The sequence below is a fragment of the Leptodactylus fuscus genome, chromosome 1 (assembly GCF_031893055.1).
Source record: "Leptodactylus fuscus isolate aLepFus1 chromosome 1, aLepFus1.hap2, whole genome shotgun sequence".
Lineage (NCBI taxonomy): Eukaryota > Metazoa > Chordata > Amphibia > Anura > Leptodactylidae > Leptodactylus > Leptodactylus fuscus.
Genome location: NC_134265.1, coordinates 110,815,287 through 110,827,714, shown reverse-complemented (window position 1 = coordinate 110,827,714; position 12,428 = coordinate 110,815,287). Strand labels below are relative to the sequence as shown.

At 38.6% G+C, this 12,428-nt stretch overlaps 1 protein-coding gene across 1 annotated transcript; it reads right to left on the bottom strand.

Moving 5' to 3' along the window:
* Window positions 1-3,203: 3,203 nt before the first annotated feature.
* LOC142193652 (T-box protein VegT-like) lies at window positions 3,204-6,789 on the bottom strand. Its single transcript, XM_075262644.1, has 8 exons — window positions 6,636-6,789; window positions 5,135-5,237; window positions 4,685-4,849; window positions 4,459-4,605; window positions 4,297-4,367; window positions 3,987-4,075; window positions 3,694-3,871; window positions 3,204-3,585 (listed from the first exon to the last, which is right to left on the bottom strand). Exons 1-8 carry the CDS (start codon window positions 6,761-6,763, stop codon window positions 3,204-3,206), a joined length of 1,263 nt encoding a protein of 420 aa, XP_075118745.1. The 5' UTR covers window positions 6,764-6,789.
* Between the last annotated feature and the right edge of the window lie 5,639 nt (window positions 6,790-12,428).

The window sequence follows — 12,428 nt, the reverse complement described above, 5'->3', positions numbered from 1 at the left end:
TTACTGTGTTAACCAGACTTCCTGACTTACACCAAGTTGATAGACAGTGGTGACTCTTCAGATGTCCATTACTTACAAGCAGTACAGCCTACAAGACTACATCTTAAATGCTGGTCTATATAAAAGTGTAAACACTCTTTCCTAACCCTCCCCTGACCTCGAGTAAAGCAGGTTTGGACATGCTGGATTTGAATATCCTCAATTCTTACAAGTTTTTTTTATGTAGATTGTGAGCCCCACATAGAGCTCACAATGTACATTTTTCCCTATCAGTATGTATTTTTTGGAATATGGAATGGAAATCCATGCAAACACGGGGAGAACATACAAACTCCTTGCAGATTGTTTTTTGCCCTTGGCGGGATTTGAACACCAGGACTCCAGCGCTGCAAGGCTGCAGTGCTAACCACTGAGCCACCGTGTGGCCCCCTCTTACAAGTAGTTTTACAAGATGGACCGCCACTTATTCTCCTTTACCCATTGAGGACAAAAGCACATTCAACTGAGCCAAAATGGACCGGACCGAAAACTATAGGATCAGTCTAGTCACCTATATGGAAATTGTGTAGGTAAACTACAGTGAAACCAAGAGACTTGACAGTCAGACAAATATGAACAAGTGTCTACTTTCAGTTACTTCCACCACCTCCTGTTTTTCAGATCACTAAAAAGCTGATGAAGTTTCACAGGTATATTCAGCTTTAAAGTGACATTATTGATTCTTGATGGGGAAAGTAGACTACTGTATAATAATAATGGTACATAAATGTGGTAGGCACTCTATAAGCAAATCATTTGCAACAGAGATGATAATTTAATAGCCCAATAAAAGGATTTTGAATAAGAGCCTGAAGTTTGTTTCAGCCTTTAGCAATTTAATTCAGTACCTTCAAGCATTGATATTGTTAGTAGATAATATATCCCCATTTTCCCTAAGCATTGGTAGAGTTTTCTAAAACTTTGTGATGTATGATTGTTCCATAGGAAACTAACAGAAATAAATGGGCCAGACAGACATCATATGCATAGACATAAGTTACTTTGTTACAGACATTTATTGATGGTGCAATATGACAATGGCCGACAGGTGTACATCTCAGCATTTTCACTTTCCAATTCATTGAATAAAAAAACAATACTTAAGACTGCCTTCAAGCAGAAGGTCACATCCCTATGAGATAAAATAACCAGTTACTCGAAATAAAATCTATTTACAGATGTTAAAGGGATTTCCAGTTTCAGATGTATAAAAAAAATAAAACATACCATACTAAGACATGAAAATAGGGAAAAACAATACATCCACAATATACAAACACATGTAAAGAAGTTACAGGGAAAAAAGGTAATGCAAAAAAGGGGCAGAATGTTGGGTAATTTGTATATACATGCAGATGTCCAGACACAAATAAATTGTAATATTGACCAAATATAAGGTCACATAGTATATAAAAGTGCCAGGGAACCCCTAAATGTACAAATACTAGATGATAAGGGAAGACCTTATCGTGTGAAAACACGCCACAACGTGCGTTTCACCATATTGACTGATCCTATAGATTTTGGTTAGGTCAATTTTGATTCAACTGAATGTGCTTTGTTCTCAATGGGTAAAAGAGAATAAGTGGTGGCCTGTCTTGTAAAAAAAACTTCTTGTAAGAATTGAGGATGTTCAAATACACTAGCACTTTTATATACTATGTGACCTTGTATTGGGTCAGTATTACAGTTTGTGTGTGTCTGGACTTCTGCATTCTGTCACAGTGTGACAATGTATATACACATTACCCATCATTCTGCCCCCTTGATGCATTACCTTTTTTCCCTGCAACTTCCTTACATGTGTTTGTATATTGTGGATGTATTGTTTTTCCCTATTTTCATGCCTTAGTATGTTGCAGTTTTATATATTTCAATAAAAATTTTGTAATTTTATATAACTTTTTGGTAGTTTCAACCTTTTTGGCATTTTTTTTTGCATTTTATTATTTTATTAACATATTATTTATATTTTGTACAGTTTCAGATGTGTAATGAAAAGTGATACAATTTTACAGTAAACTTTATAATCAATTTCTCACTGTTTTCTAGATCTTGGCTTGCTTAATGTAAATCAGTCCATGGTCATATGATGTACACACGTGCACAGCTCGTTATGAGGCTCGTTACTGAGCTGTGCACCTGTGTGTACATCGCATGACCATGGACTGATTTACATCAAAGAGTGGCAGCAAGCAGAGATCTAGAAAACTTGGGAATTGGTATGGCTTTTTAATATATAAACAATAACATATGTGTCTCAGTAGTTGTATCAGACTGCAAAACCCCTTTAACGTCTACACATAAGACACATTATTCTAGATCTGGCAACCAAGATTTGGATGGCTCAGCTTCAGGAGCAAGGCTACACATACAGCCCTGGTTAACTAAAGACCAAACCCCTACTACAGCCTTACACAATACATCACTTTTACAAACGTCACATTTTTTGTGAAAATTCCTGTAACAGATACATTCATTAAAAGCCCACCAAAGTCAAAAGTCCCCCTAGTTGGAACATGCATGTAGTGACACATGCGGCAAATCTAAAATCCATGTGCATTTCTTATTTAAATCCTGTGCCCTATAATGTGCTCATCACATCAAAAGAGGAAAATGTGCAAAAAGCAAATGTTACATCTTAAAGCAATATTTATACTACAGAAAACCAGACATCACCGTGCAAAGCAATGCTGAAGAGGGATTCTTCTAATATTGAGACACTTCCAGCAGGCTGAAACCAAAAGAGAAGCTGAAGTGTAAGTGTATTTATATATTGCACAGCAGATGATCTGACTCCATATAGTCTCATATAGTCTAAGACTATCTAATTTTTGTCTTCAGTTAACCAGAAAGTAAGCCTTCACCTCCCTGGACAGTGCTAGTTTTGTGGATTTAATCCCAACAACAGTCCTTTATACTCATCTTGAATTATTTTACAAGTCCATAAGCAAGTAATGGAATACATACAATGGAAATCAAATTACACACATGGAAAAACAGCCATCTCTGTTATTTAAGCCAGATTGATCCTGAAAACAAGAGGACTTCCCAATAAGTATTGGATTTACTTTCATCCACCCTTTAAAAGAAAAGGAAAAAAACCTTTAAAAAAATTGCCATGTGAAACTTTTGGACAGTATATAGTCTTTATTCTGTCCAGTTCACCAGCAAGTATATGGGAACAGAGAATACTGGCTCCAGTCTGACATACTATTGTGTGTGTGGGCAGTTGCCCCCTGTGTGCTAAGATCTGTCGGGTAGGAGTAGCTCATGGGGCGATACTGCCCCTGTGTGGAAACCATCCACTGTTCTGCTCCATATGGGCTATACATGGCTCCACGCAGACTTTGTCTCGCTGGTGTTTCAATGGGAATATTCATAACACTGGAGCGGTCATGTGGAGGATGCAGTGAATGGAATGTGGGAACCTGAATAGTATCAAGCTCTGGCACTGTCGCAACATCTGGTGTAAGACGTCTGCCTTGTGTTTCACACGAATCCAAGGAGCCTGCAAGTGGCTTAAGATATCTCTTGTTTGGAGTTCTGTGAAACAAAATGACAAAGTCTTTAAAATAAGTTATAAATCAACTTTCTACGATCTACAGAAATGAGACAATGGTACAAGGTGAAGAGCATTCCCAGAGTATTCACCTGTATGAAAAGCTGGATGAAGGCGTGGGGACCTGCTGTTCTTGGTTTGGAGATCCAGTCAAATCTGGAGAGTTGGGGACCAGGTTCTGTCTTCCATCCTGATCTGGAACCCATGGTGCATATATTCTTGTAGGAACCTCACCAGACTCTGCCTTCACATGTGCAACTTTAGAGCGATCTCATGAAAAAAAAGAAGAAAAGACAGGATAAATAGAGAGGATCTTCAATATGCCATCGGCCAGGGGATGACTACATTTTATTCTCTCTAGACCCATATAATGAAATAATATTACCTTCATCTCCTGCTTCAGAACCATTTTCCCACTTCTTTCTTTTTTGTCCTCTACTTGGACTTTGTGACACGTGTTTTAAAAGGTCATCCCTGAAGAGACACAAAGTGTTATTACATTCAATACGTGTTAACTACATCTCCAGATTGAAAAGTCCTACAACTATGTAAACGTGATGTAACCAGCTAAGGTCTGACTCCGTTAAACCAAGTAATATTCCTAATAGACAGTTTTACGCACCCCCTTTTAAGGGATTGTTCAGAAATCATAGGTTCAGCTCAAGCTCATTTGCTATGTAGAAGAATGCTCTTACCTTTTGTGGTTCCTCTCTTGTTCCCGAAATCCTTTGGCAAATGGATTGTGGTCAATTTTTAATTTTGTGATCTGAAGAAGGAAATAAAAGTTCCAACATTAAGCGTATCATAGTGTTAAAATGTTTTACTTCAGCAAGTAGATTTTCAGTGTGTATCTTTACCTTCTCATTCTGGTAAGCTGTGACTGCAGTAAACTCAGTTTCTGGGAAGCTAAACACCTGCAGTAACCCCCAGCGGGTGTTGTACGCATCATCAGACTGGATAACATGGAACCTGGGCTTGTATCTGTGCATCGAGTGCAAGATGATCTAAAAGAATAGAGAAAACAGTGCTAGAATACAAAATACACAAGAGATGAATGTTTAAGATGAAGATATGCTAACTGACATGTCCATGTTGGTCCAGTGTGTTATTGGTGAGTTTTAGCTTCTGAAAGCAAACAACATCCTTCAACCAGTGGGCACCAGGAGCTGGGGAGTCAGGGTGGATATAGGTCCGGCATGGCGGATGTGGTTCTGCTTTTCCTGCAGCCTCCCACTGATTCTTGCTCCACTATAGAGGGAAAATAATAATAAATGATAATCATTGTCATCTGTAACCAAAGATAGAAGTGTACCACCACCATTCAAAAACTGCTCAACTGATAATAAATGATAATCATTGACATCTGTAACCAAAGATAGAAGTCTACCACCATCATTCAAAAACTGCTCAACTATAGGAAGAGACCTTGCTTATTTCTGGTAAAGATCTAATAACACTCCCACAATATTTCTAGCGTCTATTCATGACATTATCTCTACACCATCCATACACTTTAATGACTTTCATATTTACCTTGTATCTGCAGTTGTCCAGGGGGACAAAGTCTACCAACACCACATATTTAGTGTAAGGGTGCAGCCCAAAAAGTTTAATCTTGCACTGTGGAAACATTCTCCTGTGGAGAGGGAGGACAGGAACATGGAATTACCATGAAGGACACACATAGATTACACGGGGCTGCGACTAAAAAGCTGTTTGATTATTTTCTAATAATTTCCATGTATTTTGGTGTGCTGAAAACAAATAAAACATTGAAAAAAAAAAAACATTCAGAAGTCAGGATTTGCCACAAAATATAAAATAGTCTTCGAATTTATCAAATTACACAGGTATGCAAAAAAAAATAAAAAATTTTCAACCGCGGTTTTGATCATTTCACGTAATCTTATGATTTTGGTGCGCTGAATCCGAAATTGACCTCCGTTTTGTCATAGAACATCACGTTTCCTGACAATTTAGGTAACTATGTTAAGGCAATAATTCAACATAAGTGGAAATAGACTTTTTTTTTTTACACTATTTTTTTCATGAAAATTTTTTGAACTGAAATGAGCCAGTAATACGGCACTAAACTGGATTCTTCTTCCCTGTGAGGCTCTTGTTGGTACATTTACGCTTGTGAGTAACATCTGGGCTCTGTCTGAAGCATTGTCTATTATCTCGCTCTGGACGTTCTTCTCTTTGAGAGTTAAGGTTTTTTGGCATTTTATATCTTAAATGCACTTATGTGAATTGTTATTTGGACTTTAAATTTGGTTAAAAATCCATAATATAAAAATACCAAAATATTTAAATTTAATTTTTATTTTAAATTTTTGGTATTTATTTATACTCTGAGTTTTTAACCAAATTTAAAGTCCAAATTACTATTAATTCATTCACATAAGTGCATTTAAGATATAAAACGCCAAAAAACCTGAACTCTCAAAGAGAAGACCGTCCAGAGCGAGATAATAGTCAATGCTTCAGAGAGACCCCAGATGTTACTGACAAGTGTAAATATACTAACAGGAGCCTCACATGGAAGAAGAAAACAGAGTACTGTCGTGTTAGTGGCTCATTTCAGTTCCAAGAAGGAATTACATAAAAAAATTGTTATAAAATATTCATCTTATAAGTCTATTTCCACTTATTTTGAGGTATTGCCATATTTAAAAGTTACCCAAATTGTCAGGAAACATGATGTCCTATGACAAAATTGAGGTCATTTTCGGATTCAGCGCACCAAAAAACAAAGATTACGTGGAATAACCAAAACAGCATAGAAATTTTTTTTGCAGACCTGTGTTATTAGTATATATGTAAATACTGTCTGATACATTCTTACAATACATAAGATCTATCTACAGAGAAATATTGGTGTAGACTGAGATCCTTGCTGCTAACAAAGTAAGCATAGCCCATAGTGAGAAAGAAGGATTTTGTCAAATTTAACTTTTAGATTAAGTTAATGGAAAGTCAGTGTATAACATTGTAGTTCCTATAGAAGTCACTGGGAGAACAATCCACCCACCGTCCAGATTTGGTGATGATCATCTCAGTCCCTTCCCGATAGAATTGTCTCCATAGCTCTATGTCCTCCAGCGTGGCACTGACAGTGTTGGGAAGGAACAAGGTGTCTTGGGTGGTGGCACAGTCCATGGCTGGTGCGGGTTTCACATCTAAGAAGAGACAAGTATAAGACGACATGCCACTTATATACCATGTAGCTATACTATAAGATATTGTATCCAGCCTTAGTACATTCAAGTACTGGCTACAATGACCTCACTAGTCCATGAAAAAGGTCCAAGAAACTGCATATAGGAGTATAGTCCAGAGCTGATAGTATAGGGTGCCACATCCCAGACATTACCACTATCTTCTACTTACCAGGCACAGAGAGCATGATCCTTCCATAAATCCATTCATTCCTCAGTCTATCTTCGCGGAGACCCCGACCTGCCCCTACATTTAAAGGTAAGGGGAGGAGCCAAAGCAACCTGATCTCCCAAACCAGGGCTTTGATGTCTCGGGACACAAAAGGAGGAAGGATCCGGTGTAATGACTGGGGCAGGAGCTGGCCGGGCACTTATTAGCATCAGCCCGATACACAGGAAAGCCTGCAGGGGAAACTTCATTTACTGCTAACTAACTGCAAAGCAAACACGGGGCAGAAACCTCCGCTGGCACTCAGGACATGGGATACCAGGTGCCTGGCACTGCCAACTTGTGTCTGACAGGACATTCATATCAGGAGTGACCACAGATCAGCACTCACCACAATATCTATCATTTACTGGCATATCCTATGTAATGCACTGCTATACCCTGCATGAGTAGCATTTCCGTATTTCACGTCATATGTTAATGAAAAATAAACAGCCCCATGTATATTAGCATTCCCCTGCCCGGTGTGCATGTGGCATAATACTAACCAGGATGGTACCAGAAAGACACATTATACACTGGTGAACCTCTAACAGTTTACTAATAAAACAGAGTTCCTAAATCACTCAAATATTTGGTTACACGCTTTAGAGGTTTATAGATCACCTGTACCGATTTAACTCTATAGTATTCATTAGAATTCAGTCCATCAGTGCAAGTCTTCTCTGTGTCTATTACATGTTATATTAGGAGTATTTACTTTCTATATGCGTATGTGAACTCTACATATAAGCTGATAGGTGATAAAGTATATGTTATTACTAGGTTACTTGTGTGTGTACACTATTAATGCAAACCATAGACTACAGTGGCCAGTCACTCAACCAGGAGACTGAAATAAGTGGCTTTGCAACAAATCTGAAGCTATCCAAAAGTATAAACTAAAATCCCATTAGTAGGCAGTCTAATAGGAGGTAGAACAAGCACAGATGGGCGATAAACCCTCCTTCTCCATTCACCTGCACCTGCTTCTGTAGCATATCCCGGCTTACAGAAGCCAATGTTCTGCCAATAAACTTGCATCTTTTTATGCTGCATGAGAATGACTGTTCCCCAAAATTGTCCTGATAGTTGGACTGTCTTATAGACCCTTAAGAGTCAGATGAAATAAAATCCAACCCATTCATTCCTGGTTTGAAAACTAAACTATATGGGCAACAACCTTAATACCAGTCAGTCAAGGGTTCCACTATTTCAGAAATCCCATATATATATATATATATATATATATATATATATATATATATATATCCGCACATACACACATGTTGTACCGTAATTTAAAAGGGGGGGGACTGTTGCAAGGATGTATCTGTCACTGCAATCTGAGCCATTCCAGCCATTTACATAATTATATTACTCTAAAACAAATGTACATAGTCCCATTACAGCAAAATAAGTACTTTGAACCTCTCTGCACCTGCTACAAAATTTTCTATGCGGGTAAAATATTATTCATTCCAAACGATCTGAAATTACATCGCAGTTATTACCCTGAAAATGGTAGGACTCTGATTGCATGTGATTCCTTCATAGGAACCTGACATACCAACGTATAAGGGTATGTCCACATATAGAAAATTACACCAGATCCTGCTCCATCTCCCCCCCCCCCCCCAACACACACACACTTCACCACCACTGTGGTTTTCAATGGGAGGCAGAGATCAAAGTAGGATGCTGAATAATTGAGTTAGAAATCATCATTTACAAGCAATAATAATATACAGTCAGCTAATAGGCCTCATTCATCTAGGGCTGAACAACAAGTGAAAGCTGCAGCAGAAAGTGAAAACACAGGGAGCCAGAGGGCTAGAAAATTAGGAGTCATCTGAGCAAAAGGGCCCCAGGTCACATTTTACATATATAATATTTATTTCATACAAAGTTTAATCCACATATTGAGGATGTGGATTCCTTTTGTGAACATGTTCTTACAGATGTCTATACCAGGCACTGTATGTGTATTGCACAGTCTAGAACAGTCTAGACATATGCAAGAAGTTTTGTGAATTGGGAGAGCTACCCATGTTCTCTGTCCCCAAACAGGAACTGAAGCATCCTTTAGCTTTATTTTACATTGACACAAACACAAGTTTGTTTCTATAGAAGCCCCAGGCAATGGACTCTCCATGCATTACCATTCAAGTCTTAAATCTCTTTACTTCTTTTAACTACTAATGTTCCTAAATGAGTCAGGTAGGCTCCTATTGTACAGAAAGCTGACACATTGTTTCCCAATACACAAGAGTAAATACTGGATGGCAGCAAGCAGCCAGACAGGGCCTTTGAGACCAAAGGTACTGAGGTAAGTGTATTAAGGCTGGCATACAGGGGTTAAAAACTCCTTTAATCCCATTTCATTTCAAACAAATGTCATAGGCAGGTGATAGCCATAGCCAGTGATCTCCTAGCTTTTGGATAGGAGATCACTGGGGGTCTGACCATTAGGACTCTTGTCAATCACACTCAGCTACTGTTCCAGTCATTACTATGGGACTTCCTGGTTGTCAATATCAGATAATACCATAAATGAATGAGGCATGCCTTGTTGAGATCCCCCAATACATTTGCCCCCTTCTATTTTTAAACACTACTATAACCTTCTGTTGTGAGTACTGGAAAAACAAACAGATTTTTAATGAAGTACTGGAGACCATCATAGACCCTGGCTGACAGGCAGGATATCTGCTATGTGTGACATCCTGTATGCAAAGACATTAAACTGAAAAGGACAGCATGGCTTCTTTTTATCTGAAGCTGCTACTGTGTAAATGAATATTTGTAAATGCAGGAAATTCAGTGGATACTTTCACTGACAAAATGGTTATGAATATTACAAGCTAAGTGTGTAATCTAACTGCAAATAGAGGTTAATTGCCAGGACGAGCAATGAGCAGAATTAAGGCTATAGATGATCCAGTGCTACATACCCTGGTCCCTATGAGAACACAAAGCTTTAAGGGGAGTACATTAAAAGACTTCTTTACACAAAATCACACTTCTGGTTGGACATTATTTTTATTCAATAGCCAGTTCTGATAATAGGATATTAATAGAAAAGTTAAAGTAATTTTGTAATATTAATATTTTAGTTCTGGAATACCCATTAAAAGGTATTGTTGCCAAATGAGCTATCCCTCATGACTTTATAGACATGCATGCTTGGCTCAGCTGCATATGCTATTAAAGGGGAGAGGTGAATAATAGGAGACAGTTTGATTCTGTGGGAACAAAGGATCAGAAGACCCCCCCCATATATAATCAACATTATCCATCATCTTTGTTAAAGATGACCTTATACAGGGGCCACACGGTGGCTCAGTGGTTAGCACTGCAGCCCTGCAGCGCTGGAGTCCTGGTGTTCAAATCCCGCCAAGGACAGAAAACCATCTGCAAGGAGTTTGTATGTTCTCCCCGTGTTTGCATGGATTTCCATCCCATATTCCAAAGACATACTGATAGGGAAAAATGTACATTGTGAGCTCTACGTGGTGCTCACAATCTACATTTAAAAAAAAAAAAAAAAAAAAAAGATGACCTTATACATAAAGGTGGCCAAAAACATTGACGATGGTTGAAAAACCATTGAATGAACAATTTCCTGGTGAACAATCATTTTGCACATGAAGCCACACTCTTATTTTGTTATCCTTTTTCATGATCAATATGTATGGGCAGTTTGAAGTCTTACCCTGCGAATCAACCTATCAACGAATAGAGTTAATGATCAATTACATAATTTATGTACAATTCTATGGAAAATTTATTATACATGGAAGATGTCAATACCACCATTAGTAAGGTTTTCCTTTTTGGGAAGCTGTAAATGAGGCGTTAGGATGGGTCAGAACTTTATATTCAGTCAACTTTACTCAAAGCAGTGAGAGTGGAGATTCAATAGTATAGATAAATCCATGACATTTGGCCAGTGAATTGGAGTACATCAGAGATGACACTATTTGTACATAAGGAGTTAAACACTAATTTTGACACTAGCAAATGGAATAGTAACAGACATCGCCAAGTCCTACTTTGATATTTCCCCCCTTGCAGTTCTCTGCAAGTACAACTACTGTGTAACAACCTTCCAAGCTTTCTTTATCCTTGTACATTCACATGCCTCACTCATAAAAGGTTTGTGCATTAGTCATTCTCCTGGGCATCCTAAGAAGGCTCTTTGAATAGTGTTGCTTCTCTTTGCTCCTAACACTTTAGTAATAGTAAGTCTAGAACAACTCCTTGATGCACAAATTGATGAGTGTTGTCAAATGCATCTTTACAACAGTACACAAAGTACTGGGATATCAATATATGCACACCATGTCAATTTGTTAGGCTAGAAAGTGATTTATTAGGTGCAGTTAACTACTAAATTGTCATTTAATCTGGGTCAAAAGTACTTTCAGACAAACACAGTAGTTCTTAAAGGGTTAGTTCACACGTAGTTTTTTGGTCCGGATTTTGACATAGGAATCCACATCAGAATCCCGACCAAAATGCGCCTGCCATGGCTAGCCGCGACTGTCACGGCTTCCAACAGTCGCGGCTTTCCGCTCCAAATGAATGGGCCTCGTCTGGAGGGATTGTCTTGACGCGGACGCCGCGGCAGTTTCCGCTGTGGAATCCGCATCAAGATAGGGCAGGTTACTTTTTTTTCCGGGAGTGGTAAAATACCGCTCACAGAAAACAGAAATGACCGGCTCCCATTCAATTCAATGGGAGGCGGTTTTTTTACCCCGATTTTGACGCAGATTCCATGTCAAAATCCGGACCAAAAAACTGTGTGTGAACTAGCCCAAACAGTGCAGTTTCTTGATCAAATTCCCCAGGGCCTCAAATTTAGATGGCCCTACCAAAGGCCTACAAATAACCATCTTGCACTGGGTTTCTATTGAGTCCACCTGCCTGTGAAAACAGACAAAGATTGAACATGTCCGTTTTCATGATGGCCGTGATAAATGCTTGTACAAAACAGGAAGAAGTGAATGGACTCGATGAAATCAATGTGTCATCAAAAGATGCTGTCGTGTGAATATGGCGTACTCTTGCATTGTCATGTATGGCTGAGATTGTATGATTCACAATAATTGCTTTTCAAAACTCTCTTTGTAGTTAACAAAAAGGGTCACAGCACTCGGGAAACATTTGTCAGCTATAACCCGAATATACATATAGCGTAGCTGGTAACTCGGGAAGACAAACTTTTCCATTGCAAACAATTGTGGCAGTGATGTCCATTGATCTTCTGCGCTTTATTACTGTACATTTATGCTGTAGAACCCACTACACACTCCAAAGCAAAGCAGTTTTAATGCCACATATTGCAGATGCACAGTGGGGTAACGTACAAAGTGGATGAAGTTCCCCAGCCCAA

Excerpts from the sequence above, each read along its gene's own strand:
- LOC142193652 (XM_075262644.1), bottom strand. The coding sequence starts at position 6,763 with ATGGACTGTGCCACCACCCAAGACACCTTGTTCCTTCCCAACACTGTC. Across the intron at positions 4,850-5,134 it reads TGGACAACTGCAGATACAAG|TGGAGCAAGAATCAGTGGGA; the intron begins GTAAATATGAAA and ends TTCCCTCTATAG. Across the intron at positions 3,872-3,986 it reads TTCTGAAGCAGGAGATGAAG|ATCGCTCTAAAGTTGCACAT; the intron begins GTAATATTATTT and ends TTTTTTCATGAG.